At 47.0% G+C, this 23,083-nt stretch overlaps 8 protein-coding genes across 8 annotated transcripts in view; 2 read left to right on the forward strand and 6 right to left on the reverse strand.

Annotated features, from left to right (window-relative positions):
* The window catches only part of Pmar_PMAR009715 (receptor for activated protein kinase C, putative), a gene marked incomplete at both ends in the record, with an annotated part of 903 nt that extends 603 nt beyond the window's left edge, over positions 1-300 (forward strand). The window contains 3 exons of the mRNA XM_002777356.1: positions 1-15; positions 110-148; positions 271-300. Of these exons, the coding sequence (XP_002777402.1) occupies positions 1-15; positions 110-148; positions 271-300 (84 nt within the window). The remainder of the gene's footprint in view (positions 16-109; positions 149-270) is intronic.
* A 2,656-nt stretch (positions 301-2,956) lies between these two features.
* Pmar_PMAR009716 (hypothetical protein) lies at positions 2,957-4,712 on the reverse strand (the record flags this gene model as incomplete). The annotated part of the gene is made up of 12 exons (XM_002777357.1): positions 2,957-3,010; positions 3,065-3,169; positions 3,213-3,324; positions 3,367-3,432; positions 3,475-3,586; positions 3,736-3,838; positions 3,885-3,948; positions 3,997-4,053; positions 4,161-4,289; positions 4,339-4,394; positions 4,459-4,557; positions 4,602-4,712. The coding sequence occupies 12 exons, from the start codon at positions 4,710-4,712 to the stop codon at positions 2,957-2,959; spliced, it is 1,068 nt and encodes a 355-aa protein (XP_002777403.1).
* Positions 4,713-8,777: 4,065 nt separating this feature from the next.
* Positions 8,778-10,194, reverse strand: Pmar_PMAR009717 (hypothetical protein; the record flags this gene model as incomplete). The annotated part of the gene is made up of 7 exons (XM_002777358.1): positions 8,778-9,357; positions 9,402-9,445; positions 9,493-9,576; positions 9,628-9,718; positions 9,790-9,887; positions 9,947-10,029; positions 10,179-10,194. The coding sequence occupies 7 exons, from the start codon at positions 10,192-10,194 to the stop codon at positions 8,778-8,780; spliced, it is 996 nt and encodes a 331-aa protein (XP_002777404.1).
* Positions 10,195-10,971: 777 nt separating this feature from the next.
* Pmar_PMAR009718 (ATP-dependent RNA helicase dbp7, putative) lies at positions 10,972-13,968 on the reverse strand (the record flags this gene model as incomplete). The annotated part of the gene is made up of 18 exons (XM_002777359.1): positions 10,972-11,165; positions 11,217-11,324; positions 11,377-11,503; positions 11,558-11,659; positions 11,713-11,801; positions 11,847-11,988; positions 12,062-12,181; positions 12,250-12,322; positions 12,370-12,457; positions 12,485-12,592; positions 12,633-12,755; positions 12,799-12,934; positions 12,988-13,074; positions 13,158-13,231; positions 13,291-13,398; positions 13,459-13,573; positions 13,626-13,760; positions 13,855-13,968. The coding sequence occupies 18 exons, from the start codon at positions 13,966-13,968 to the stop codon at positions 10,972-10,974; spliced, it is 2,043 nt and encodes a 680-aa protein (XP_002777405.1).
* Positions 13,969-15,307: 1,339 nt separating this feature from the next.
* Positions 15,308-15,557, reverse strand: Pmar_PMAR009719 (conserved hypothetical protein; the record flags this gene model as incomplete). The annotated part of the gene is made up of 2 exons (XM_002777360.1): positions 15,308-15,388; positions 15,439-15,557. Coding segments are annotated over 2 exons (200 nt in total), but the record flags the coding sequence as incomplete, so codon positions are not given.
* A 162-nt stretch (positions 15,558-15,719) lies between these two features.
* Pmar_PMAR009720 (serine/arginine regulated nuclear matrix protein, putative) lies at positions 15,720-16,832 on the reverse strand (the record flags this gene model as incomplete). The annotated part of the gene is made up of 6 exons (XM_002777361.1): positions 15,720-15,847; positions 15,914-15,992; positions 16,123-16,272; positions 16,321-16,419; positions 16,478-16,619; positions 16,711-16,832. The coding sequence occupies 6 exons, from the start codon at positions 16,830-16,832 to the stop codon at positions 15,720-15,722; spliced, it is 720 nt and encodes a 239-aa protein (XP_002777407.1).
* A 128-nt stretch (positions 16,833-16,960) lies between these two features.
* Positions 16,961-21,500, reverse strand: Pmar_PMAR009721 (hypothetical protein). The gene is made up of 20 exons (XM_002777362.1): positions 21,304-21,500; positions 21,152-21,252; positions 21,006-21,109; positions 20,812-20,937; positions 20,600-20,734; positions 20,445-20,522; positions 20,301-20,404; positions 20,100-20,251; positions 19,955-20,050; positions 19,739-19,910; positions 19,604-19,688; positions 19,148-19,331; positions 19,002-19,106; positions 18,752-18,943; positions 18,546-18,677; positions 18,301-18,495; positions 18,054-18,199; positions 17,888-18,010; positions 17,632-17,833; positions 16,961-17,589 (listed from the first exon to the last, which is right to left on the reverse strand). The coding sequence occupies exons 1-20, from the start codon at positions 21,441-21,443 to the stop codon at positions 17,534-17,536; spliced, it is 2,628 nt and encodes an 875-aa protein (XP_002777408.1). The 5' UTR covers positions 21,444-21,500; the 3' UTR covers positions 16,961-17,533.
* A 192-nt stretch (positions 21,501-21,692) lies between these two features.
* The window catches only part of Pmar_PMAR009722 (protein phosphatase 2c, putative), a gene marked incomplete at its 5' end in the record, with an annotated part of 3,809 nt that continues 2,418 nt past the window's right edge, over positions 21,693-23,083 (forward strand). The window contains 5 exons of the mRNA XM_002777363.1: positions 21,693-21,758; positions 21,806-21,894; positions 21,936-22,031; positions 22,075-22,162; positions 22,214-22,426. Coding sequence (XP_002777409.1) covers positions 21,693-21,758; positions 21,806-21,894; positions 21,936-22,031; positions 22,075-22,162; positions 22,214-22,426 — 552 coding nt within the window. The remainder of the gene's footprint in view (positions 21,759-21,805; positions 21,895-21,935; positions 22,032-22,074; positions 22,163-22,213; positions 22,427-23,083) is intronic.

Here is a 23,083-nt window from a genome sequence, read left to right on the forward strand (position 1 = left end):
ACACTCTCTTTGCTGGTAGCACTGATGGCAACATCTATGTCTACGAGATCGCCAGATCGTAAAGATAAAGAATCGTCTTGGCGGCGGCGGCGCGTCGTCGGCGTCTGAGGTATTCTGTGAGGAGGCTGTTTGGAGTGGCCAGTTTCCAGTGAGCCAGGGTTCTTTCCATCGGTGGTGTTTTGATCAATTTGAAAGGAGTCCGTACGCAACACGTGTTTATCATGATTAATCACATCATGTATCCCGGAAGGATAGCTTTCCTTTTTGCAGTCGAGAGTTGTTGTAGATGTAGTTGCATGATGGCATCCCTGCGTGGAACTACTAGTACTCGCCGATATTGAGTGTTTCACTGACCTTGAGGAGTGCACGATAGGAGACGATCCTCAGCAGAGTCGGAATTACCACTACCGATGCTACCTCTGATATCCTTACTGATGGCAGAGTGCACTCGAAGGGACTTTAATACTAGGTCTCCGTAACGGAGGGGCGGAGCTTGCTTAGTACGTGTCTACTGGTTCAATCAGTGGACTTGCCCTGTTAAAAATATTTCCGTGCATATCACCTTGAGCTGTTCGAGAAATTGAGTTTTCCGGTTTTTGCGTAAACCTCGGCACATAGCGGAGTTGTTTGATCTATTTGGTGGCTTCTTATGCGACGTAGTCAAGTCAGAATGATTTTGCACGCACGCACAACGCGAAAGTTCCTGTTATTGTGGTATATGCTCCGCTCGCTTCGCTATTCCTCGAACGGACTCGGCGAACGCTTTGTCTATTGGTCTGCCAGAGATGTTCGTGTTCACATGGTGCTACTATTCGACTGCTTGTGAGCCGAATGAGCCGAATCAATTCTCAGTAATCAACATACCAGCATGACCACTGCCGGGAGAAGACAAAAAACATTATCCAGTGGTGACAGTTGACAATGAATTCGATGATCTGGAGGCGTGGATGGGTAGCAGAACTATCATTCCAGTATCATTGTGACACCGATACGGTTCGAGACATATAGCTTACGTCCATGTTGAAGCAGATGATGACATCTCCCGTTCGAGCTTGTACTACCTAGCGGACACGTAGTCACAGCTTTCGTGGGATAGTAGTAGTCGTCTAGCACGTCTCTCGCGCACTTGTCTAGCGTTGTGGAGTTGTGTGGGTTGATGATGCCAACTAGAAAACAACACACAAGCCTGGAAATGATGGAAATCATGTGTTCCGATCTGTTTCCTCCGGGGACTGAGAAGAAGACTCTCAATCGAAGGTATATGAGACCATACCGAGGAGCCCGGAGGAGGTCCTGATGGGCGTTGTATGTCCAAGTGCTCACGTTGCCTACCGACTGGTAGCCGTACATCGACTATACCACTGATGATAAAAACACTTCTATTAAATCGGGTAGAAGGAGGCCACCGTCACCTCCCTGCTGGAGCTATGCGCCGATGATCAGGCCCTTCCGATAAACCTAACAACTGCCCACCTACAGTCGGATGCCGTAATGACTGAGGCTGCCCGCCAACAGGCGTCGGCTAAGAGCAGAGAATGAGGAACCTTCTCCTTAAGAAGCTTACTAGACGGTAAAAAGCCGGTGCAAAGGGATCTCTAGGGAGTACCGTCCGAGAGATTCTATTGGGAGTCTGTCGACGTCCTGAAGGGTTGGAAGAATGTGAAAGTAGACAGCAGAGTTGACTCTACCTGATGAAGCAGATAGATCGATATCATCATCATTGTCCTCTTCAACGACAGAGTCCAGCATGCTACTGCCGATGCTCATCCTCTGGGGATGTTCATCATTGGTCTGGTCGGCTATCAGAAGCATCCACACACGGCGAGAAGCAGAGCGACACTACATCGTCGTTGAGAGAGGCTTAGTCGCTGATGATGTTGGTCCGAAGTTGCTGCTGAAGAAAGGCTGTTGAATCTGAGCCTCTGATGAGTCTGAAAAATGAGCTCCCCAAGAGTCGAACCCGAGACCTCTATCTTACTAGACAAGGCTGACGATTCTCTTGCAGTATGTCGATCTCTGCCATTGATTTACGAACCCCCCCGCCGACGGAGGAGAGGTTGTTCTGGTGAGAAGAGATACCTTTAGTGACTTAGTTGCAAACATCATCACAATGAGCTCAATGATATTCCTCGTAATCTCATCGGCAGGACCACCCACAGCTGATCCAGGCAGACCACACCTAGAGGCAGACCACGACTGATCATCATCTTCTGCTTAGGGCAGTCCCCACCCTCCAGGCGGCTCAAGAGCCAAATTCAAATGTTCTAAAGCCTCAGCGTCATTATTGCCACTCCTGGCCAGCAGCTGTCCAAGCAACGCGTGACCAGCATTCTGCGGGGTGTAGTGGGCACGCATCGATGACTACTGCAACCAACCTCATTGGGTAAGACCTCAACGACCTTTCTTGCATCTTCGATGGCCTCATCTATCCTCCCTCTCGCAGCAAGCAAACGACTCTTTTCGTAGAAAGCGTTGAGATGAGGCCCTTGAGTGACAGATATCAAGTGGCTACTTCCCAACGAGAGGAGAGGTCACCATTCTTTCTTGAGCAACCCTCCCCTCCACATACTGATTCCAATACAGAGAGGGACTCGTCTGTCCGGTCACGAGAGGAGAGTAGAGATGCTAATGCTACCTAATGGGGGGATAGGCCGCGACGGCGTGATGATACAGCTGTGATACCTTGAGGACTGGGTGGTAAGGGTTCACTTCGATGGCTTTACGAAGGTAGCTCTCAGCCTCGTCAAACCTATCCTGTCGACGGCATAGCTGGCTAATCCCGAACCTAGGAAGAGCTGTTCATTACAGCGGCAGGAGTGGAGAAGGACCAAGCTGCGTAGGCAGTGGGGTCCCGTTTGAGGGCTAGGCTATAAGCAAAGGCTGCCTGCTCGAACTGTTCCATACTCGACAGTCTGGCAGTAAGGACACCATACTGGGTTGGAGGATAGGACTGCTATTACTCGTGTCCAATGAGGCAACATACATTGGCATCGCAAGGATTCAACAGTCTCTAAGAACGATAACCAAGTGGCTTGGTTCGAACAGTCGAACATTTCATTCCCACCGCCTTCTCGAGCTTCTGTCTAGCCTCCGCATGGTCCAAGTTGATAGAGTCCGCATTAGCCGCACAGATCCATGACTCTGATCGAAGCCTACCAAACGTCAATACCTGTACAATAGCTATGCAAACCCATGACGACAGGAATGCCTACCCGTCTAGAGAGGTCAACCAGTGCTCTCTTCCTTTTCTCATGCCACAACAGTGTACTATACTTGCCCACACCTTCTATAGCGAAGGGATATGTCGTGAACAATGCATCGAAGCTGAACAGCAACTTCACATAAAGGGATGATTCGATGACCTACAAGGCCTCAGCTTCCTCGTATTCTCCACGATCAAATGCTGCTTCTGCCAGTCTCAAAGTGGTGTACCTTGCAGACGGTATGGTATGATTCATCGTACTGTGGTTATACCTAGAGTCGCGTTGACCTGGAGTCATCCTATCACTGGTTACCATCCGCGCTGATGGCAAGTCAAGATGAGCCGTTGCCTTGTAGAGGTAAGCGAAGCTCTTAACGCAAGTAGCTGATATTGGATGGTGAAGTCGACTGACCTGCAACATCTTGGCCAAGGATGTCACCGTCATGTCGACCATAGGCTCCTCTGGCGGTGTTTGGTGGCGGCGACCTGTATGAACTATACGCTCTACTGTATAATTCAGAACTGCTCCCTACCAGGAGACTTCATCTCCTGTTCTTCCTCCGCCCCCTTCCGTGTAGACTGTAGACCCCTCATGCTTACCGTAGAAGGGATCATAGAGGAGTTGTTGTGAGATACCTGTGAAGGGTGTCAACAGACGCCCAAACCTCTCCATCGTGCATACCGTAATGGTCTCGGAGGAGGCCTGGTTAGGCGGCGGCGGCGGCCTTCGGGCTATACGCTGGTCACTGTATCGAACGTGTGTCGAACGGGATGGGAAGCTTGAAAAGGCCCACCTGATGAGGCTATCAGCCGTTGCTATCATCGTATTTGAAGTGGATGCCGAGGTATACCTGAGAGGCTAATGAGGCCAAGACTCTCCTGAATGTAAGCTGTTTGTAGAGAGGAGGAGGATATTGTGCTAATGGTCATTGGCTGATAGACCATACAAGGTGCTCACCAGCTATTCAGTCTATCAACGCCAAAGCATGTCTCGGGCTCAAGAAAGACCTCAGCTGTGCCTTTCGAATCAGCACCAACTCCTCGGCGTCTCAAGGAGATGATGCGCTCGTATGCTGCAAACATCACCCTAAGAGTCAACAAATGAAATAGTGAGTGAACCCAAGGCCTCCCATTACGGTCCGGCCTCCAGGCTCTTCTCGTATGCGGGAAGAGCTAAATGATACTGAGCGTTCTGAGGATGGCGACGGGAACGGTGGTGCAGAAATAAAGGGAGATACCACAGTTAGGGCATTTACCTTTTCATAAAGCTGACCGAGCAGGAAGGCTCCGGCAGCCCCATTGGCGATGACTAACGGCAGAGTACCCTCCTCATCGTCGTAGCTTAGGACCAACGCCTGCCATATCGAGTTGGAATGATGCAGAGCAGATGTCGACTTACTCGAATGCCCTCCTCAAATCGGCTCAGTATCTCACAGCACTGCGCTAGGAGATGCCTTGCTGGATGGGTCCAGGAGGCTGTTGATGACACTGATAGACTTCCCTGTGACATAATGGTGATAAGTACTCTTACAACAGCCCTGTAGTAGGTAGTAGGCTCTAGCTATCTGATGGTCATGGTATAGCGCTAAAGCTAGGAGGTACTGTCTGAGGAGAGATAGATGAGGTGACGGAAGTCTCCAGACATGCAGATGAAGAGGGAGCCTATGGAAGCCTAGATCATCCGAGTACTCTTCCGAGCTGCTCCCTCTGACCACATACTTACAAGTTTAGGATACCATTAGAGGAGCGTTCCCCTTCCCTCTCTATATCCTGCATCCTTTCAGCATAAAAGATTGCTTGTTGGTAGAGGCGCTGCTCCATGGAGTACTCATAGGTCAGGCGGAGGGCCGATGTCTTGCTCGCCATGGTCTAAAGCCTTTCCGGAAAAATGTAATAATCAACACAATAGCACATGGTGGGATAGGAGAGAGTTATATGCGCATCCGACACCACATAGACTCTTCCTCATGCATATCAAAAGAGCACCCTTCGTCGAAGGGCCTCCCATAGGGCATCTCATCAAACGCACACGTCTCAGACGTGTGTGCGCCCACGTGAACTCTCGCTGTCTCTCCGTCTGTGGTAAGAGGATCTGCCCGCTCCTGTCGGCCAGTCTGTTAGCTGCATTGTATCGATTGCTCGCTATGTAAAAATCGACTCCGTTCGGCCAACGTCAGCTACTTTTTTGTTGTTGTTGTCCGCTAGTACGCCGCACAAGATGCGGCCCTACCTATCGAGATAGACAGTATAAGGCGGGCACGAGAGCCATACTTATCCGTAGCTAACGTGTGCATGCGTCAAACGATCGATTCCATTCAGAGTCTTTCGAGGGATTCTTTTGAGCATTACTGTTGGCACCCCTGCCAACTATGTCGACCGCAGCTGAGTGCCAGAGCCACTAGCATCGACTACGTATAGTATCAAATTGATACTCTCAATCGACGCCCCGATCACGACTTCGAGTAGATCCGGCCACGCTTCCTTCATCCGTCAACTTTCCTTAGAGTTGTTGCGATCTATCAGTAAACTGAAAGAGACGCGAGTAATAGTTCCCGGCTACAGTTGACAGCACATCTGCCCTTTTCATGTCTACCTACTACATCCTATTACAGATGTTACCCCTGGTCATGGGTATTGTCCGCGATGGAAGCGGATGGCCGAATGGAAAATTTAAGCGATCGATCATCATTGGCCTGGACGGTGTGGGTGGATATTACTTGAAGAATATCACCAGAGAGCAAACGCCTGTGCTATGGTACATCTTCCCCGTTCGACTCTTGAATCTGACGCTTTCTTTCAGGAGTTTTCTGGAGTCCCGTGGGAGTTGTTCCGACTTACTCTCCCGTGCGGAATATCCCACCGCAAGTGCGCCCAACTGGGCTTCTGTTCTGACAGGCAGGAAGTGATAACGGCGTCGACCGGAGGACCTACTTGGGATCATCTCAGGCATGTCTCCAGCAGAGACAGGTATTTTGCGTAACGATTGGCACCCTACTGCTCTCCATCCCGAAACTCTGACTGATGGAAGAGTCCCGCCAGTTAGCGGCCAGGGTAGCAGGAAAACAGACTGCTTTTTATCGGGATGAAGTTGGTATCCCAGGGCACATCCCTCCGACGATATTTGCAGTAGCGAAGAAGTACAGCAAAAATATCAAGACGGCATATCTATATAGCTGGGCCTGGATGAGTGAGTGATGGGCTCAAGCCACTCAATCGATTATTGGTATGATCCTTCAGGAAACCTTGTTGATGAGAATGTTGACTACACTTACATGAGTGATGATTTCAATGCTATCATGATAAAACACCGTCCGTGTCAGATGAAAACGATGGCTATACTGCCGGAAGACTGATCGATCAACTCCTGTCTGAGGAGCCCCCACATCTCACCTTTATCCAGCTTTCCGCAGTGAGCATTGCATCTACACAGCATCGTTTCGGACCTTTCCATATATCAGGTTGATAATGCAGGGCATGCTAGTTATTGGGGTTCTCCCAAGTAGGTTCGGTAGGGGTGGCCAAGAAGATGATCTCTTGTCAGGTATTACGAAGCCCTCAGGCTCCAAGACAAGTTTGTAGGGAACATTGTTGGTTCATTGCAGAAGTCACCGCTTGCAGAGGAGACTCTAGTTGTGATCACATCCGACCACGGAGGGTGAGAAGCCGTGGTATCGTACTGTGGCAACAAGTACTACTTTCAGGTGGAGAGCTGGACACCATAGTTATTGGATGCTGCCCACCACACAGATTCCTATTATACTCCACAAATTCGGTGGTAGAACTGCAAAAGCTTGTGCTAAAAAGTTGGCTGAACCGTGGAATATCAAGTATGTGTATGTGTCTGCACTACTGGCTATGACCCCTCCTTAGGGATGTGGCACCAACAGTTCTTGGTGCTATGGGCATACCCGTGACTAAATACCAGAGAGGGCAAGACCATAGCTATTTATTGTAGAGGGTGTGCCCTTTACACGGTAATGGCAGCACTAAACGATCCGTCCTCTCACGGGCACTTGCACGTTTCTAGTGTCTCTTGACCCGTACTTGAGACGAACCACGTAGTGCTATAAGCCCCAACTCAGCCTTAACTCATACCTTCGAAGTTTTTACTCTCGTCACTCTCGGATTGATACCCCAACTGCATCAACTATTGCGTTCCCAAGTCATCACAATGGTCCTTCCTAACCGAACTAACCACTTATATTTCAGCTTATAGTAGGCTTTCAATCGTTCTCTCACTTTTCACGATCATCATAATGCTGATAAATTATCCGTCATCACTGTCTCGAACTGTCTGATCGCTCATTTGCCACGAACCATCGCACCAAGTTCTCGTCATGATAATCAAGGAGTGAGGCATAATCGTAGTGCTGATGGATTGTCACCATTTTAAGGAATCGTACATTCTACTGCTGGATGTACACAGCGGTTTACATGCACGGATGAGGATATGCGCATATCCCTCCCTACGAATAGAACGGCCGAGAGAGTATCGCCCTACGCATAATGCCGGTTAGCTTCCACTCTACACTTACACTCAATGATATACAACACCTGCATGGTAGTACATGTAAAAGTAGATGGTCACCTACGCGGCGTGTCGGTACCTCGCTCAACCAAGCTTATTAATGAGACCTGATAAGGATATCAGGTTCATGCCAATGTGACTCATGGAATCACTCCATGGTTATACTCCGATTGTGATAGCTAGATTACGAAGCGCGGTATCGATTGATATCTAACCTAATACTAATGGACTTACTAGTGTCTCATCATAGAGGTCACGACAGCTACTGTATAGATCATCGATGGAGCCAGACCGGTAGCAGCAGGCTTCATCAATCCTTCTCAACATGCTTATAGCTTTCAATACACATTGTTTTGGACTCCCATCGAATGTTAAAGTTGAGATGATCCCCTTCTGAAGGTCAGCCTGAGAGGATCATCTGAAACCCCCGTTCATCATCATAGTTCTTGATACGAGGTGACCCATGGATGGTAGAAATCCTCACTTCCATAAATATCATGTCCACACTCTTCGACGCATCCAATGCGGATATCTCTTCCTCCTCTGCAGCTTGAAATAACTTCGTATAGGTCGTATTCGCTTTGAAGTGGCAGCTACTCTTCCTCGTTAGCAAGCCCACTCGACATCTATAAATGCTAGTCCTGATATTGATAATATTAACTATAGTGATGATGAACAGTCGTCTCCCTCTCCTACTCCCGAGTTCGACGGGCTCCACCCTGCTCAATGAGCTGCCATGCATTAACAGCAGCGATCTGACATAATCGATTGGTCCTCATCACCGATGGTATGTCATTAGAGGCTTTCGAGGTGAGAGAGTTTCCAAACAGGTGGAGGAACACTCATTGTTATGAGGGTCTACTATGAACGGACAAGGCATGGCAATCCGGGTTATGAGTCTAGAGGAGCATGATGATGGATCGTGGAGAGCAGGAGCAGGGGTATCATCATCATTCAACATCACAAATACTCACCTCCTGTGTAAATCCCTGTTTTATGCCTGTTATCCAGCAAGCATATCTGTTGGTTGGATCCTTATAGTCCATGCTATTGTTTGATATCTACGAGGATTGAGCAGATAACTACATCCAACCTACTACCATCTACCATGGTGATTCGTCTATTGTAGTGTTTCTTCTTCATGGCTTCATTATCAACATCATCATTACTCATTCGAGAGGCATCACTATGATCTTCCACATTATCGATTGATCGATCGATACATAGCGCCTCGGCACTTCTTAATGCCGCGAATATCCCATCTTCCATTTCCACATCGAACTCGTCATCACCAGAGCATATGAGGAGGTTCTCATCGAAATTAGGATTCATAAAGATGACCATATCGACGCTGGCATATCCTCGTAGCCCTCTCTGGCTCAACAACTCCCCCACCCGCCGACCCAGGTCCTCCACAAAGCTATCGTCCTTGCCCCTCAAGCGAGTACAATGTGGTATCAAGGCACAGGTTGGCACATGGTCTAGGAAGATCCCTTCAGAAGTCCCTAAGATCTCAACCCTATCCTCTTGTATAATAAGGTGAACTGATATCTTCCCAAGCTGAACTGATGGAATACCACGGATGGCACCTCCCCATCGTAGCAGTTGTTTAGTGACCCTCTCGGACCTAGGAAACGAGGATGGGAGCTCCGCGAAATAATAGCTAAGTACCTCATATCATCCATCATGTCGTGCAACACTTTTCGGTAATCATCCTAACACAGTCCATCCCCAATGAACAATTGTTACTATACCTACTTACTAGGTATAGCCCACCAAGATCATGATAACAGTAGTCGGGCATCTTGGACATGTTATCGGCCTCTATCATCCACTTACAGCACACCTACATAAGGCAGGGGGAGGGGACGACTAGTGGAGGAAAGGAGAGATTCACTTGATGATACTCCTCACAGAGACCACTCCAATCATCGATTATATCATCCTTATCATTCCATGGTCCACAGCAATACGGTGGTAGATATCTCCTGACCACCAGAGGCAGTAGGATGATATGTGTGGAAGGAGGAGGAGTAGAGCGGCGTGATTGGAGTCTTACTTCAGTGTATCATCCTTTTCGAGCACCTTCATCAAGTCTCGCCAAGAAGTAATCCCACCCTCAGAGGACAATAAAGTTGCTCCAAGATAGCCCGATAACTAACAGGAGCCATTACATGATAGCCTCAAAGTCGCCAACACCAACCCTGTTGCACCACCTGCATATGGCCTTCAGTTATCGGCAAGAGCATACTGCCACCAGTGTCCTCTGTCACCACAAGGGTAGCTTTACCCGCATATCCTGATACTAGATACTTCAATCGTGATAAGAGCTTAGGGGAGCATAAGATAGAGGATAGTAGATCATCACTACAGCGTTCGAAGGGGTCTACACATAGTATCTGATAGCAGCCTCCCGAGAAGTCCTCATCAAGCCCGTTTAGAGCCCACTTGTGCTCGACCCCATGGGTTGGATACTCCTGCCCAATGTAATATCATATCATAATACATCATCATCTCCAATGATACCTCCTCATCATAGAGGAGTATGATCACCAGGTCTAGCCTTTCCTGTACAAGTCGGTATATACTCGATAGGCCCCCTCCACCAACAACATGTATCTCGACTCTTCTGTAGTCCCTTCGATGCTGCCCAATACCCTTTGATAACATTTCTTGCGCCATAGATTTTCGTCCCTCCCAGAGTGTCCAGAGCCTCTCCCTCATCCTACTCCGTGCCAATGTCGATCGCCAGAAACGTTGAATCCTCAGGACTGCTGAGATCATCATCACTTTCTTCCGATCAGAATGTTTCTGCCACATAAACCTTCGCCAACAGGATTGAATGAATTCTATCCTCTTCAACGCTTCCGGTGAATTCCCCTTTACAAATAGACTAACGGTCATGAACAAGAACTATAGAGGTGAAGAGAGAGTCGGCCCTTGGTCGGTTGATGCCATCCCAAATTGATAACACCGAAATCCTTATTGTAGTAACGTGAGTAACTGTTGGTGTGGTATTGACAGTATAACGTATTCAATAGATGGAACAATAATCCCGAGATTATCAAGGCAGCAACAGATCTATCGCCGCTTCTTGGACTTCCTACGCCCTCCACCCAGTACCTACCAATACTACTATTAAAGGGTCATATGAGGCATTGCTCTAGGCATCTCTGTGTAGGGATATATCGATACGGTCATATTAGTGTATGTGATAATCACGCTAATCCAAACACGAACTTCAAGCATTCATCATTACATCTTTCCTTATCCGTTTCTTAGTGACCAAAGCTCCTCCCCCTCCTCCGACAACCTCCTTAGCATCTTCGTTAGTGCTACTCTCCTCCTCCTCCCCCTCCTCATCCTCTTCACCATCATCATCCATACCATCCATTATCTTCATCTCATGCTCAAACTGCTTCCTAGATATCTTACCTAACCACACCACCCCTGCCACCACAATACCCCTCCTCGTCATGTTGTCACCTTTCTTTAGTTTCTTCACCAAAGCCTCCTCACGTTGAAGGGAATCCAATTCATGCTGAGTCGTGGTCCGACGGCACTCCCTCTTCTCAGTACGACTCCGGACAACATCTATCGCAGAGCAACGATGCCGATGACGACCTTGCGCATGCGCGACGCATACTTGATTTTTGACTAATCTTCTCTCGTTTCTTCCTCCGCTCTTCTCGCTCAATCTCCATCTTCTTCAATCGCTCCTGTCGAGCTGCTTCCTTTGTCGCATCAGGGTAAGCGACGGAGTCTGGAAGTACCTATGAAAATACCGTCACCAGGAATCGAACCACCGACCTCGCCATCAAGACTACTTCGGATTGAACGAAGTTTTCAATCTGACGGCCCATGATTTCTTTTACTCGCGGGAGCCTTAAGAGGCTGAATGATGTCGCAACATCGCCTAGATCGAGCTCCTGAGACGAATGAAGATCCCTGGATCGATCCCCGCATACTTCATTCACATTACTTTTATATTGAATACGAAACTAAGCTCGTGCTCAGAGTATCCTCTAACGAACGATACAAAAGCTGCAACTGCCTTATCCAGGAAGTCACCTGCAATAGCGTATAGCACCCACATTCACATCGAAAAGAACTTACGCGATTTCTCGTTGTACGTTTTACGGATATGTTCCAACATCTCAGCTGCGTGCTCTTGAACGTAACTCTCATTGTCGGCTTCATCCTTCCATTTCGCTAAAGATACTCCTCGACACTTGAGGAAGGAGAGGTACCCATCCACCTGTATGCAACAGCAATGAATTATTCGTATCATAATCGATCGGGAGGGCGCGCGCTAATCGCGTTATCATTACCTCGCTGTCTAGCATGCATGCGATTGCCTGTCCCTCCCTTCCAGCCCTTGCCGTCCGTCCAACACGATGGATGAAGAATGATGGAGACTGGGGAAGGTCGAATTGGATGATCCAATCCACCTGATTGAGAACACACTACTGTCATGCGAACGACCCAGGTTCAATTCCCAGACAGATGCTTCCCTCACCTGCGGAATGTCGACTCCGCGAGCTACTAGATCTGTCGCGAGCATGACGTTAGTAGATCCATTTTCCTTCATGCTAACACAGGATTGTCAGTTCTCCACCAATGATCCCCGGATTATTACCCTTCGCTGAATGCTTTATATGCCTTGTGACGAGCTGATGGCGTCATATGACCATGGAGTCGATGGAGGCTTATCCCATGCTTACCACCTATCGAAACATACCCGAGGATCTAACCCCATGCCACCTTCCTATTACCACCCTTCTTCGTCCATACCTCGTTTAATATAGCGTAATGATAGTCAACCGATGCGCATGTAAGGAAGAATACTAATATCTTCGAACCTGTTGAGAATCCATCATCTTTCATCCCTAATCCCCTTACTATTACCCTTAGTTCGAGATTCAACGAACCGTTTCATCCAAGCGAGCTTTTCGCGTTGCGGCATCACTTTATAGTAGTTCTCCAAGCCTTTGGGTAGATCGTACGTGGTGGAAGGATTCCCCACTTCCGTGCTAGGCGAGGAGGATGACGGCCGAGACACTTTAACCTGGGTTCACAAATGCTACTCCGGTTCGATCCCTGGTAAAGGCATTTACATGGACAGGATTTCTCAGACCAGCCTTCCTGACGAGCTGCTTGATCTCAGCACCCGCCAGTGTAGCGGAGAATAGACAAGTACGGCGCTGAAAAGGTCGCCGGTTCGATCCCTGGTCACGGTATTTTCGGTTCAATCTACCTGCTTCGGCAACACGGCGAAGATGTCCGACATATCTTTCTCAAAGCCCAGCGCCAGAAGACGATCTGCCTCATCCAAAACTAAAACCTACGCACAGCGATGAAATACATTCAAGAAACGCTTTTGTCCAATCTTCCGTGCGCAGGTGGTCGAAAGATTCACATGCTGACCTCAGCGGTTTTGATCCTCAACGGACTGTCTACTTCCTTCTCGCAAAGGATGTGGCGAACTCTTCCCGGAGTGCCTGATAACAAGAGGAGGAGGAGGAGAGGTTGCCTTTCCATGTTGCTGAAAAGAAGCTACCAACGAGTATTAACGACGAGCCCTTTGCTCCCTCTATCACAGCACGGTCTGCATGGATGTCTCTACCACCGACAAAGCAGTAACACTTCAATTGGGGATTAGGGTTCGCTGACGAGTAGAGGACGATATGATCATCACAGGTTCGATACCGGCAGCAATATGCATTACCATGGATATACTGCATAATTATATCGTGAATTTGAGTAGCCAACTCCCTAGTAGGGGAGAGTATAACTGCTCCAACACTTGCAGACTCCGGGATGATAAACTCCGAGGAACAATCCTAGTAATGGGCATGTGACCGTATCCAATCGAGCAGCCCATCGGCTTATCACCTCATCCTTCCCAAGCCGATTAGCCATCATCTCCATGATAGGCAAGACAAACGCCAACGTCTTGCCGCTACCAGTAGCCGCCTCGCAGGCAACATCTTTCCGTTGCAAGAATAATGGGATACCCACGGATTGAACCTTGGACCATGACTATTACACTCAGTCGATCTACTAAGCCGAAGACCATCGAAGCCAGAAGCAGAGATGAATTAGGTGGCACAGGGCATCGTACCGGAGTAGGATGGGAGAACCCCAGAGTGTTGTTCACAAAGTCTATTGACTTGTCGTTGAGCCCAAGACTGTCCCAATCGCGTTGTTGATGATGATGACTCTCAAAGCTGGTCATCGCAATGAAGGGATGAGATACAACAACAACCGACGAGAAGGAGGACCGAAAACACTAAGAAGTGGCATCACCTAGGATCGAACCTTGGACCTCTAAATATGTTCCGAGGAACCCATTCATACAACCATCTCAACACAAGACACCTCACAGACGGAAACCCCCGCATGGCAGCATCAACGGACTCTATGTAGTCCAGCAACTCATGGAATACAGCAGAATTGCCTCAACTAGGTATCAGCCCCCTACCGACAAGACTGCCTACAATGGCATCCAACTAGAGATACCCTTTTGAGGACGGACTCTGAGGATGATAGTCCTATTCAATCATATTCAAAGGAGGAATCCTATTGCCACATGGCAGCAGACTACACCGACTTCAATCCGCACATCATACCAGCACATACCCTCCATATCGTGAGGATATATTAGTCTATACAATATGGGAAGCCGATCATCATCAAGCGTAATTGAACACCAATAAGTACAACTTACCGTCTCACTTACCGGCATACTCCCACATACGACTGGTGGGACTACACCACCAGGATTAAGTCAGTGATTGACAGGACTTGTCGCCGCCACCAAGGATCGAACGCCCTACCATCACGTATAGAGCCGAATCTTCCCCTATCCCTCCAGAACTCTGATAAGAGCCGAAGTTCATATCCCCTGATTGGGTGAAGCCTCTTCGTGTTAGTACTCTGTGCCTGCTCTGGATGCCCATGTGACTGCACTCATCATCACCCCACCCAGCTCGGGTGAACAACCTCACCAGATGGATGGATGCTTAATTGAGCTTAACAGCAGCATCATGATGATGAGGAGTAGAGGAGGAATAGATTCGGCCCCTACTATGAATCGAACCCACGACCTTGTCCAACTAAACAACTTGACAACCTCGACCATTCGGGAAGCATATTCGTCAATCATACATCCACTTACACAACCTCATTAAGGTGCTGCTGCCTACCCGTCTTTACTTCTCCTAAGACCTATCCTCAGACCTCCAGGATACCCGACTCGTATCAGAGTCCGGGGATCTCCGAGCAAAACTGAGAGATCTTCCCCGGCTAAAAGCAGGCTATCTCAGGTTCGATCCCCCCATTCGACATCCTACTCCACGACCCTTTTCCCACGACCCTCTCCTTTAAACCGGTCCCGTCTAAAGCCACTCTTTCTACTCTGTGGTGGGCTCCTCGACCTCAGAGCCCTCTTCCTCCTAACTGACTCAGGCCCTTCCTCCTTCCTTATATGCCTCCTTATGGCAGGTGTTCTATCATTCCGACTAACCCCAAGTTCCATCACACTATGGTACGGAGTAGCCGCCGCCGCTACCTACCGCCGCATCCTGGTATCCCTTCTTTCCTCAGACCGTCTTCTACTGCTCTGTCTCTCGTCATGGTGGTGTCGACCCGATCGGCTAAGGGCAGTCAACCCTGCCAGGTTCGATCCCTGCTATCCGCATTTTACCTGCGGCTCCGATCACGTCTTCTCCCATCACGTGATCTCGTCTCTCGCCCATTCGGCTCTGCCTCCTCCTTGCGAGGTGATCGGGACGAGGATCTATCCCTATTGAGGACCCATTTTCGCTGCGCCCCCATGATCGATCATCCATCCTTGCTACCTGCTGCTGCCGCCACGTGTATCACTATGTTGAGATCTCTGCCTTCCTCTGAATGAAGAGTCCGATCCTTGCGATCCTAGCCTAACGAATATCAATGCACTCTAATTATGATCAACAACCATCATAACTACGATTCCTCATTAGACCGTCCAGCAGCAGCAGCAGCAGAAGGTAGCGGCTTCCCACCCGCTGCTGTCGCCGCAGGTAAATTGGTCTCCAAGCCTTGAGACGGTGGTTTGATGGGTCCCCGACGAACTGCAAAAGACATATTGGCACCATGTGTTACCGCGCTCGCCCTGCTGATCGATTTGTCTCACTCACCTCTAGTGTCAAATGCAGGAGCTGTTGGTATGAGTAGCGGCCCTGGTGGTGGAGGAGGGTTAAATGTAGCTTCGGTCTCCTGAACATGTCCAAATTTTGACTTCTGCCTCACTTGACAGCCATGGTTTCCATGGTGGGATATCAAGCATGACTCCTTCGAGGGAGGGCATGAGGTGGAGATAGAGGACGATCCCGATCATGCTTTGTACCTGCTTTGCCGCCGCCGTCGACGCTTCTGCTGCTGTTGTTGCCTTCCTTTGCTCAATCTCTCGCTTCACTTTCTCAGCTTCCTCCTTCTTCCTCATCATATCCCTTTTCTTACGATCAACTAGCTGAGTAGGTACTCCTGCCGGAGAGTCCTACAGATGGTATCAGGTTCAAATCTCGGGAGAGATCATTCCACTCACCTGAGCACTGAGGAGCATCTCCCACAACTCCTCACAGAATGGTGCCGCACCGCGTTGCAGGAAACCCGTCAAACTCAACTGCATCTCCCTAGGATCAACCTAAAAGTATACTCGATCAGCAGCATTAATGATGATGGTCAATGGTTGTTGGTCCGACCTCGGAATGATGAGATGTACCAGTAATCTGCTCGAGTGCATAATCTATCACTATCTCATCCTCCATACCAATAATATCAGTGATTCGATCTGTTATCCAGGGACGTAGGACGTCAACGTTGATCCGATTCAGGTCTACCCGCCTAACCATACGCTTATCACACAGAGTCGGTGGGGACAATGCTCATGACGAATTGATTATTCTATCTATCGCTTCTAGCAGCATACTACTACTTATCGAAGCTTTTAGGAAACTTCATTGTAGCCATTAATTTCTGATCACCAGTTTTCCCCCCCTTGAGGAATGGATCCTGATCCGAAGCCGTGCCTCGGAAATAAGACCCTCCACCTTCCATAGTTAGGAGAAGTAGCAGCAGCAGCTGTACAACAATTACATGCATCAAACGATAATCCAGGGAAAGAGGTGTAACCCAAGAGACATGGGGATAAGGAAAGAGGAGGAACACTTGAGGGAACACAGGAATAGATGTTAGTAAGTGGCGACTACACAGATACAGACTACAGATCATACACATCATCACAACTGTTACGACGGGCAATCAAAAGGGCAATAGCCCTAAACGATAGGCTTTGGGAAAGGGCGTGGGTTCGACCCTCGGCAGATCCCGTTTAACAGCGACAATATTCATATAGCTGGTAGAGTATAGAGGAACAGATAAGAATCTAATAGAAAAGTCGGACAGTACATATAGAGAAGAAAGAGGCAAAGAACAACAACATAGTAAGTAGTACTAAGAGTTGTTGTTGTTGAGTACACTGAGTGTTCTTGTTGTTGAGTTATTGCAAGAGCAGCACGTCGTGATCTCACATAACCCTCAACAGAGCCCTCCTAATAATATTACATAATATATTACGCTGGAGACAAACTATGACAATGTACCGAGAAACGCCAGTAAAGCGTTGACAGAAATCGATCGCGTGATCGATATAAGTCGGATTTCAGCGTAAGTGAGTGCACAATAAGAGTCGATGATGATGGTGATACCAAGGAGACTTTCATAAATGACAATAACTACTACTAGTACAGTTAAATCCTCTAACAGCTCTTTACAAAGCTAGGTGGGCTGAGGAAAGTAAACACATTACCATGACCTGATAATGATAATGATACATATAACTACCCAATGGTATTACCTGTTCTAGTGAGCCTAGTATATCGCTGTTCGGCAGGAGTACCCGTCCGTATGATATCAGCTATATCAGATACTACTTGTACGTTTAAATTGAAGAAGTTGTGACGCAAATCGTGAACATTCTGGTCCATATGTGTAGTATCCATCACATCCACATAATCTTGTCCATATCTTCTACCCGTCAATGGATCAACACATGATATCTAAAGTAATAACCATGTCGATGTTGATGCTCACCAACAATACTCATCAATTACAGCTTCTGGATGTTTCCCTAAGGCCTTCTCATTATTAAAGAGTTCAGCCCATATTAAGGCACCATCTTTAAGATCTGCATATACCGATACACGTTGACAATACTCCAACAGTTGTGGTAGTATCTACTGATGATAGTATTGAGAGTACATTACATCTTCAACCAACCTGTTCATTGAAATGGTCAAGTGGATAGTCTGCATTAACGAATATAACACTAGATAGTAGCATACGTCGAGTATCACACCCACCACCGGCCTCTAGGTCGCAGCATAAGTCATCATCCTCGCTAAAAGGTGCTCCGAAATCAGTCTCTGCAAACAGTATGATATGTCAAAAAAAACAACCGATGGGGGTCTCGAACTCCCGACCTCTACATAAAGAGCCAAACTTCCTCCCACTAGAGTATTATTACGCTTCCGTTGGAGACTGATCATCTCTTGTGGTTCTCCTCCGTTGTGCGTAGATAAGGATGATGATGATGATGGGGACAAAGCAGCATCATGTATACAAGTTATGGTACCCGGGACTCTTGCTCGGATCCGTAAAAATGATCGACGCTCCATCTCTGGTAAAGCCTCACAGAATAACCTAACCATAATCATCAAGTCTAACATCATCATCATGACTGGAGAAGTAGATTATTATTATCATCATTACCTAGCTCCCATCGAATGAACAAGGAAATGGACCCGTAGGAAGCCTGCCTTTCGGAGCTCAAAACGATATCAGACAAGTCACCAGCAAATACTGGCAAAGACCACATCGCCCAATGATAGGTCAATGCCATACCTGTACTGAGTTAACAACAACAACAACATGATGATGATGACACCTTATAGATACAACACATTCCCTACACTTACTCTGGGAGAATATGAATGGTTTAATATAAAGAGGGAATTGGCCCAATGCCATAAGCTGACCCAGCCTTTCCATAGCACTTGATATTTTACAATTGTAACCATGTAAATAGATAAGCGCCTCAGGAGCAGGATCTGCTAATTCCTTTAGTAATGCCTCTGGGAGAGAGCTTTGAGCTACGAGTGGTTGCCCACCTAAAGATGAACATCAGAAAGCGTCATACATGAATCGCTTCGCTCCGCTAAGTATTACCAACAATGTGTACTGGCAGTGACACTGGTGGGCAGTCTTGAGACAAGCTACGGCGTAGAGTGTCCTTCTTACCCAATTCAGCGTAACCAGTAGCCGTATGTCGTACTATAGGGATGATAATACAGTGATGACACTACTAGTATTACATCGCAGCACTCGTCTAACACCATCCTCCTCAAGTGCAGCAGGTGCATGAGGATGAAGGCTGTCATCATTATTATCATCATCGATAGTGTCATCATCATCCTTTCGAGTGGTCGATAGGAACTCTTTTGATATATTATCCCTTTTCAAGGCATCACTGATACGCCACATATCGGTGTCACGTGCCTGGAAATACTCTCAATATACCCTCTACATAGAGCGCCCATTCCTGAGGGCTCATCATCAACAGGATGAATTATGGATGCTCAACAATCAGTTATCGTATGAATGTAGATTACACATCCAAGAAGGATATTGACGGTAACGGATGTAGCTGATGGCGTATTTCTAAGCCTACTCTCAAGGACTCGGAAAAGAGCCCCTGTGAGATGGATGGTGATGAATATGATATTTCCAAAAGACCCCACTCCCTCCCCCACCCTATCCCTCCTCCCTACCACTCGTATATTCAAATGAGGTGCAAGGCCTGGTGACTCCATACCATTAAGAGCTTCCGCACTGAGCTCTCGAAAATCAGGATCACTAAAGTAGTATATTATATGTCGTATTAAATGTTGTATCCTTATTCTTACTCTCCCTTATATTTCCTCAACATATCCTCTACATAATAACTGGCTCCTACGAGTTGTCTGACCTTAGGTAGATGGGAAAAGAAACTTCCTGAGGCTGACGCTTCGACATTAGCAATACCACACCGTAAACCTTGTGGATCTCGGGCAGGAAACCAGAGTTTATCATGTAGACCTACGGGGTCATGGTATCACTCTCCTTTATACCATTACTACTACCTTTCTCCTTTCTTGTACTTGCCCAGAATATTTTACGACTCATGAACATCGATCCGCTACCAAATTCTCTTGATACAAATGGACTTGTTGGGCGACCTATCCAAGAATTGAACCCATGCCCTTGTCGTGTAAAGAGACATATTACCCCGTATCCACATCCCCCGAAGGAGCTCTCCATGGGCCGAGTCATCCATCCACATTCCTAGTCCGTTAGGTAATCCCGCCTCATCCACATGACCCGTAAATCGGCATTTATTCCGGGCGATAGAGAATGGGCCATACCGTTTATAACAGTAACTGCATGAACAGTATCAGGCTACCTATGATGATCCAGACTAGACCTTACTAGTTCGAATCTTGATCATCGCGTCTCATTCTAAACCAATGAACAAGTAACCAATCTGGGCGCATATGTCCGATCATAAATGGATACCCAAAATGTACGACCAACTAAGAGTAAGATGATGATACTCAGTGTATGCTCACTTACATAGGCAACAAACAAGGCTAATTCGATGCATATGATGACAGCAACTATCGTGGTCTCTCTAGAGGAAAGGCCATCCCACTGAAATAAGACATCATCATCAACAGCAACAGCAGCTACTCCTATGTCGCTACTAGTCGTCATCATAGTCGTATTACCCTTGTAGTGTCTTCAGGATCATATGCCCATACCCCCCATACTATACCACAAAAGAATGTGGTCAAAGCCATAGTATGGATGACTGGCTTTAGAAACGCTGTAATGCAAATAATCATCCATACCACCGCAACGAACTGACAACAAAGAGTTGCGTACCCATGATAATCGTGTGTGTCGCGTATTTTCCCATACCACTCCTCCCCGAGATTACACTGACTATGGCCGGAACGAAGGATGTTCTATCGAATCGTTCTTCGGGAGTAAGGTTGGACAGGCTCGGCCAAATGATAAGAATCAAGCTCTTGCTCATTAGATTCGATATCCATATAAATACAACCTGCAAACACCAAGGATCGAACCAGATAGTAATAGGATATAAACCAAGCCCCTTATCGACTATACTACCAGTGCCACAACAATCTCCACCCACGTCCTGAGGGATCCTGAATCGCGTTTATAACCTTGTAAAGACCTAGTCAGCCTTCGACGCTCCATCACGAAGAATACTCCTATAAATATAATACTATAATCTCTAATAGGCATCATAGTACGTTTCATCTCGTGCTCTTCAAGAGTCTCTACAAAATCCGGCCTTGTCGATGCCGATGTTGTTGGTGATAAAGACAAACAACTAGTAGAAGATTTACAACACCTAATGAGGAGGATTATGATATTCCATCCCTCCTCGTTCTTGTAGTATTACACTTCCATCTCCTCGTTCTTATCCTTTATTAATGGTATACCTCTAGAGAGGTTCGAAGAGCTTGTTGTTGCTGTTGTTGTTGTTGTGAATGACAATGGTGCAGCAGCAGCAGCTGCTCCGAAATATGATGATGTATTCATCCTATCTCCACTTGACGACGTTAATGAACGATTTATTAATTGGATAGTCGACAAGGTCAATACAGGATAAGAGGCGGCAAGTAACACTTCTGATATTCAATTCATACAGCACTCAGCACAAAGTATTTTGTGCGGGCAACCCACGCAATCGTGAAACAAGTGTGTAAAAACGTTCGGAATACGTAAAAATTCACTCACACGACATCGTCCGTGGCGTGCTTGTCTCTTCGTGTAGAGTAGATCGTGATAATGGGGGCAAATTTGACATATTTAAACGAGGCCAATACCGATGTGGTGACGGAGTGTGGAGATTGGGTGAGTGAAGGTATTGCAATTGGACTGTTGTTGTATTGTTATGATAGGGACCAATTTCATACTCTGTATCGGGTATGCAGGGATGGAGACGTTCTATGGAAGATGATCATGTTGCATATTGGGATAAGGATAAACGGTAATATTATCACATTAACCTCTTCTATACTATACCTACAGAGTTGGTATCTTTGGTGTATTTGATGGTCATGGAGGTCGAGGTGCAGCAAGATTTGCTGCTCATAAACTTATACATGCTATGGTCAATTCCAAGGCGTAATATTGGTAGTTCTATATCCTAGGGTAGTAGCAACCTTAGATATCAAAATAATGATTATCCTAGAGCTTTACACGATGCCTTTATGGAGGTTGATAGGGAAATGTCCACACCAGATGGAGCTAAGGAGGTAGTAGGACTGTGATAGGAGAGGTATAGGTTATGATGATGATGAGGTTAGGTTATGGATCTTCATAATGAGGATGATAATGATGAACATGAACAGAAGATACTTCTACATCCCTCACAACTACCTCAAGTACTACAACAAATCCTTGGTATACAACAGGTTGGCGAGGCTGAGGGCAATGATGATGATGATGATGATGAGACTGGCGACGATGATGACTATCAGGGAGACGAAGAACAGGGGACCAATTACACTACTACTGAGGTTAGATAGGTTACGGATACTACTACTACTGAGGTTAGATAGGTTAGGGGTACTACTACTACTGAGGTTAGATAGGTTAGGGATACTACTACTACTGAGGTTAGATAGGTTAGGGATACTACTACTACTGAGGTTAGATAGGTTAGGGATACTACTACTACTGAGGTTAGATAGGTTAGGGATACTACTACTACTGAGGTTAGATAGGTTAGGGATACTACTACTACTGAGGTTAGATAGGTTAGGGATACTACTACTACTGAGGTTAGATAGGTTAGGGATACTACTACTACTGAGGTTAGATAGGTTAGGGATACTACTACTACTGAGGTTAGATAGGTTAGGGATACTACTACTACTGAGGTTAGATAGGTTACGGATACTACTACTACTGAGGTTAGATAGGTTAGGGATACTACTACTACTGAGGTTAGATAGGTTAGGGATACTACTACTACTGAGGTTAGATAGGTTAGGGATACTACTACTACTGAGGTTAGATAGGTTAGGGATACTACTACTACTGAGGTTAGATAGGTTAGGGATACTACTACTACTGAGGTTAGATAGGTTAGGGATACTACTACTACTGAGGTTAGATAGGTTAGGGATACTACTACTACTGAGGTTAGATAGGTTAGGGATACTACTACTACT

This window comes from Perkinsus marinus (genome assembly GCF_000006405.1).
Source record: "Perkinsus marinus ATCC 50983 genomic scaffold scf_1104296951958, whole genome shotgun sequence".
In the NCBI taxonomy this organism is placed as follows: Eukaryota; Perkinsozoa; order Perkinsida; family Perkinsidae; genus Perkinsus; species Perkinsus marinus.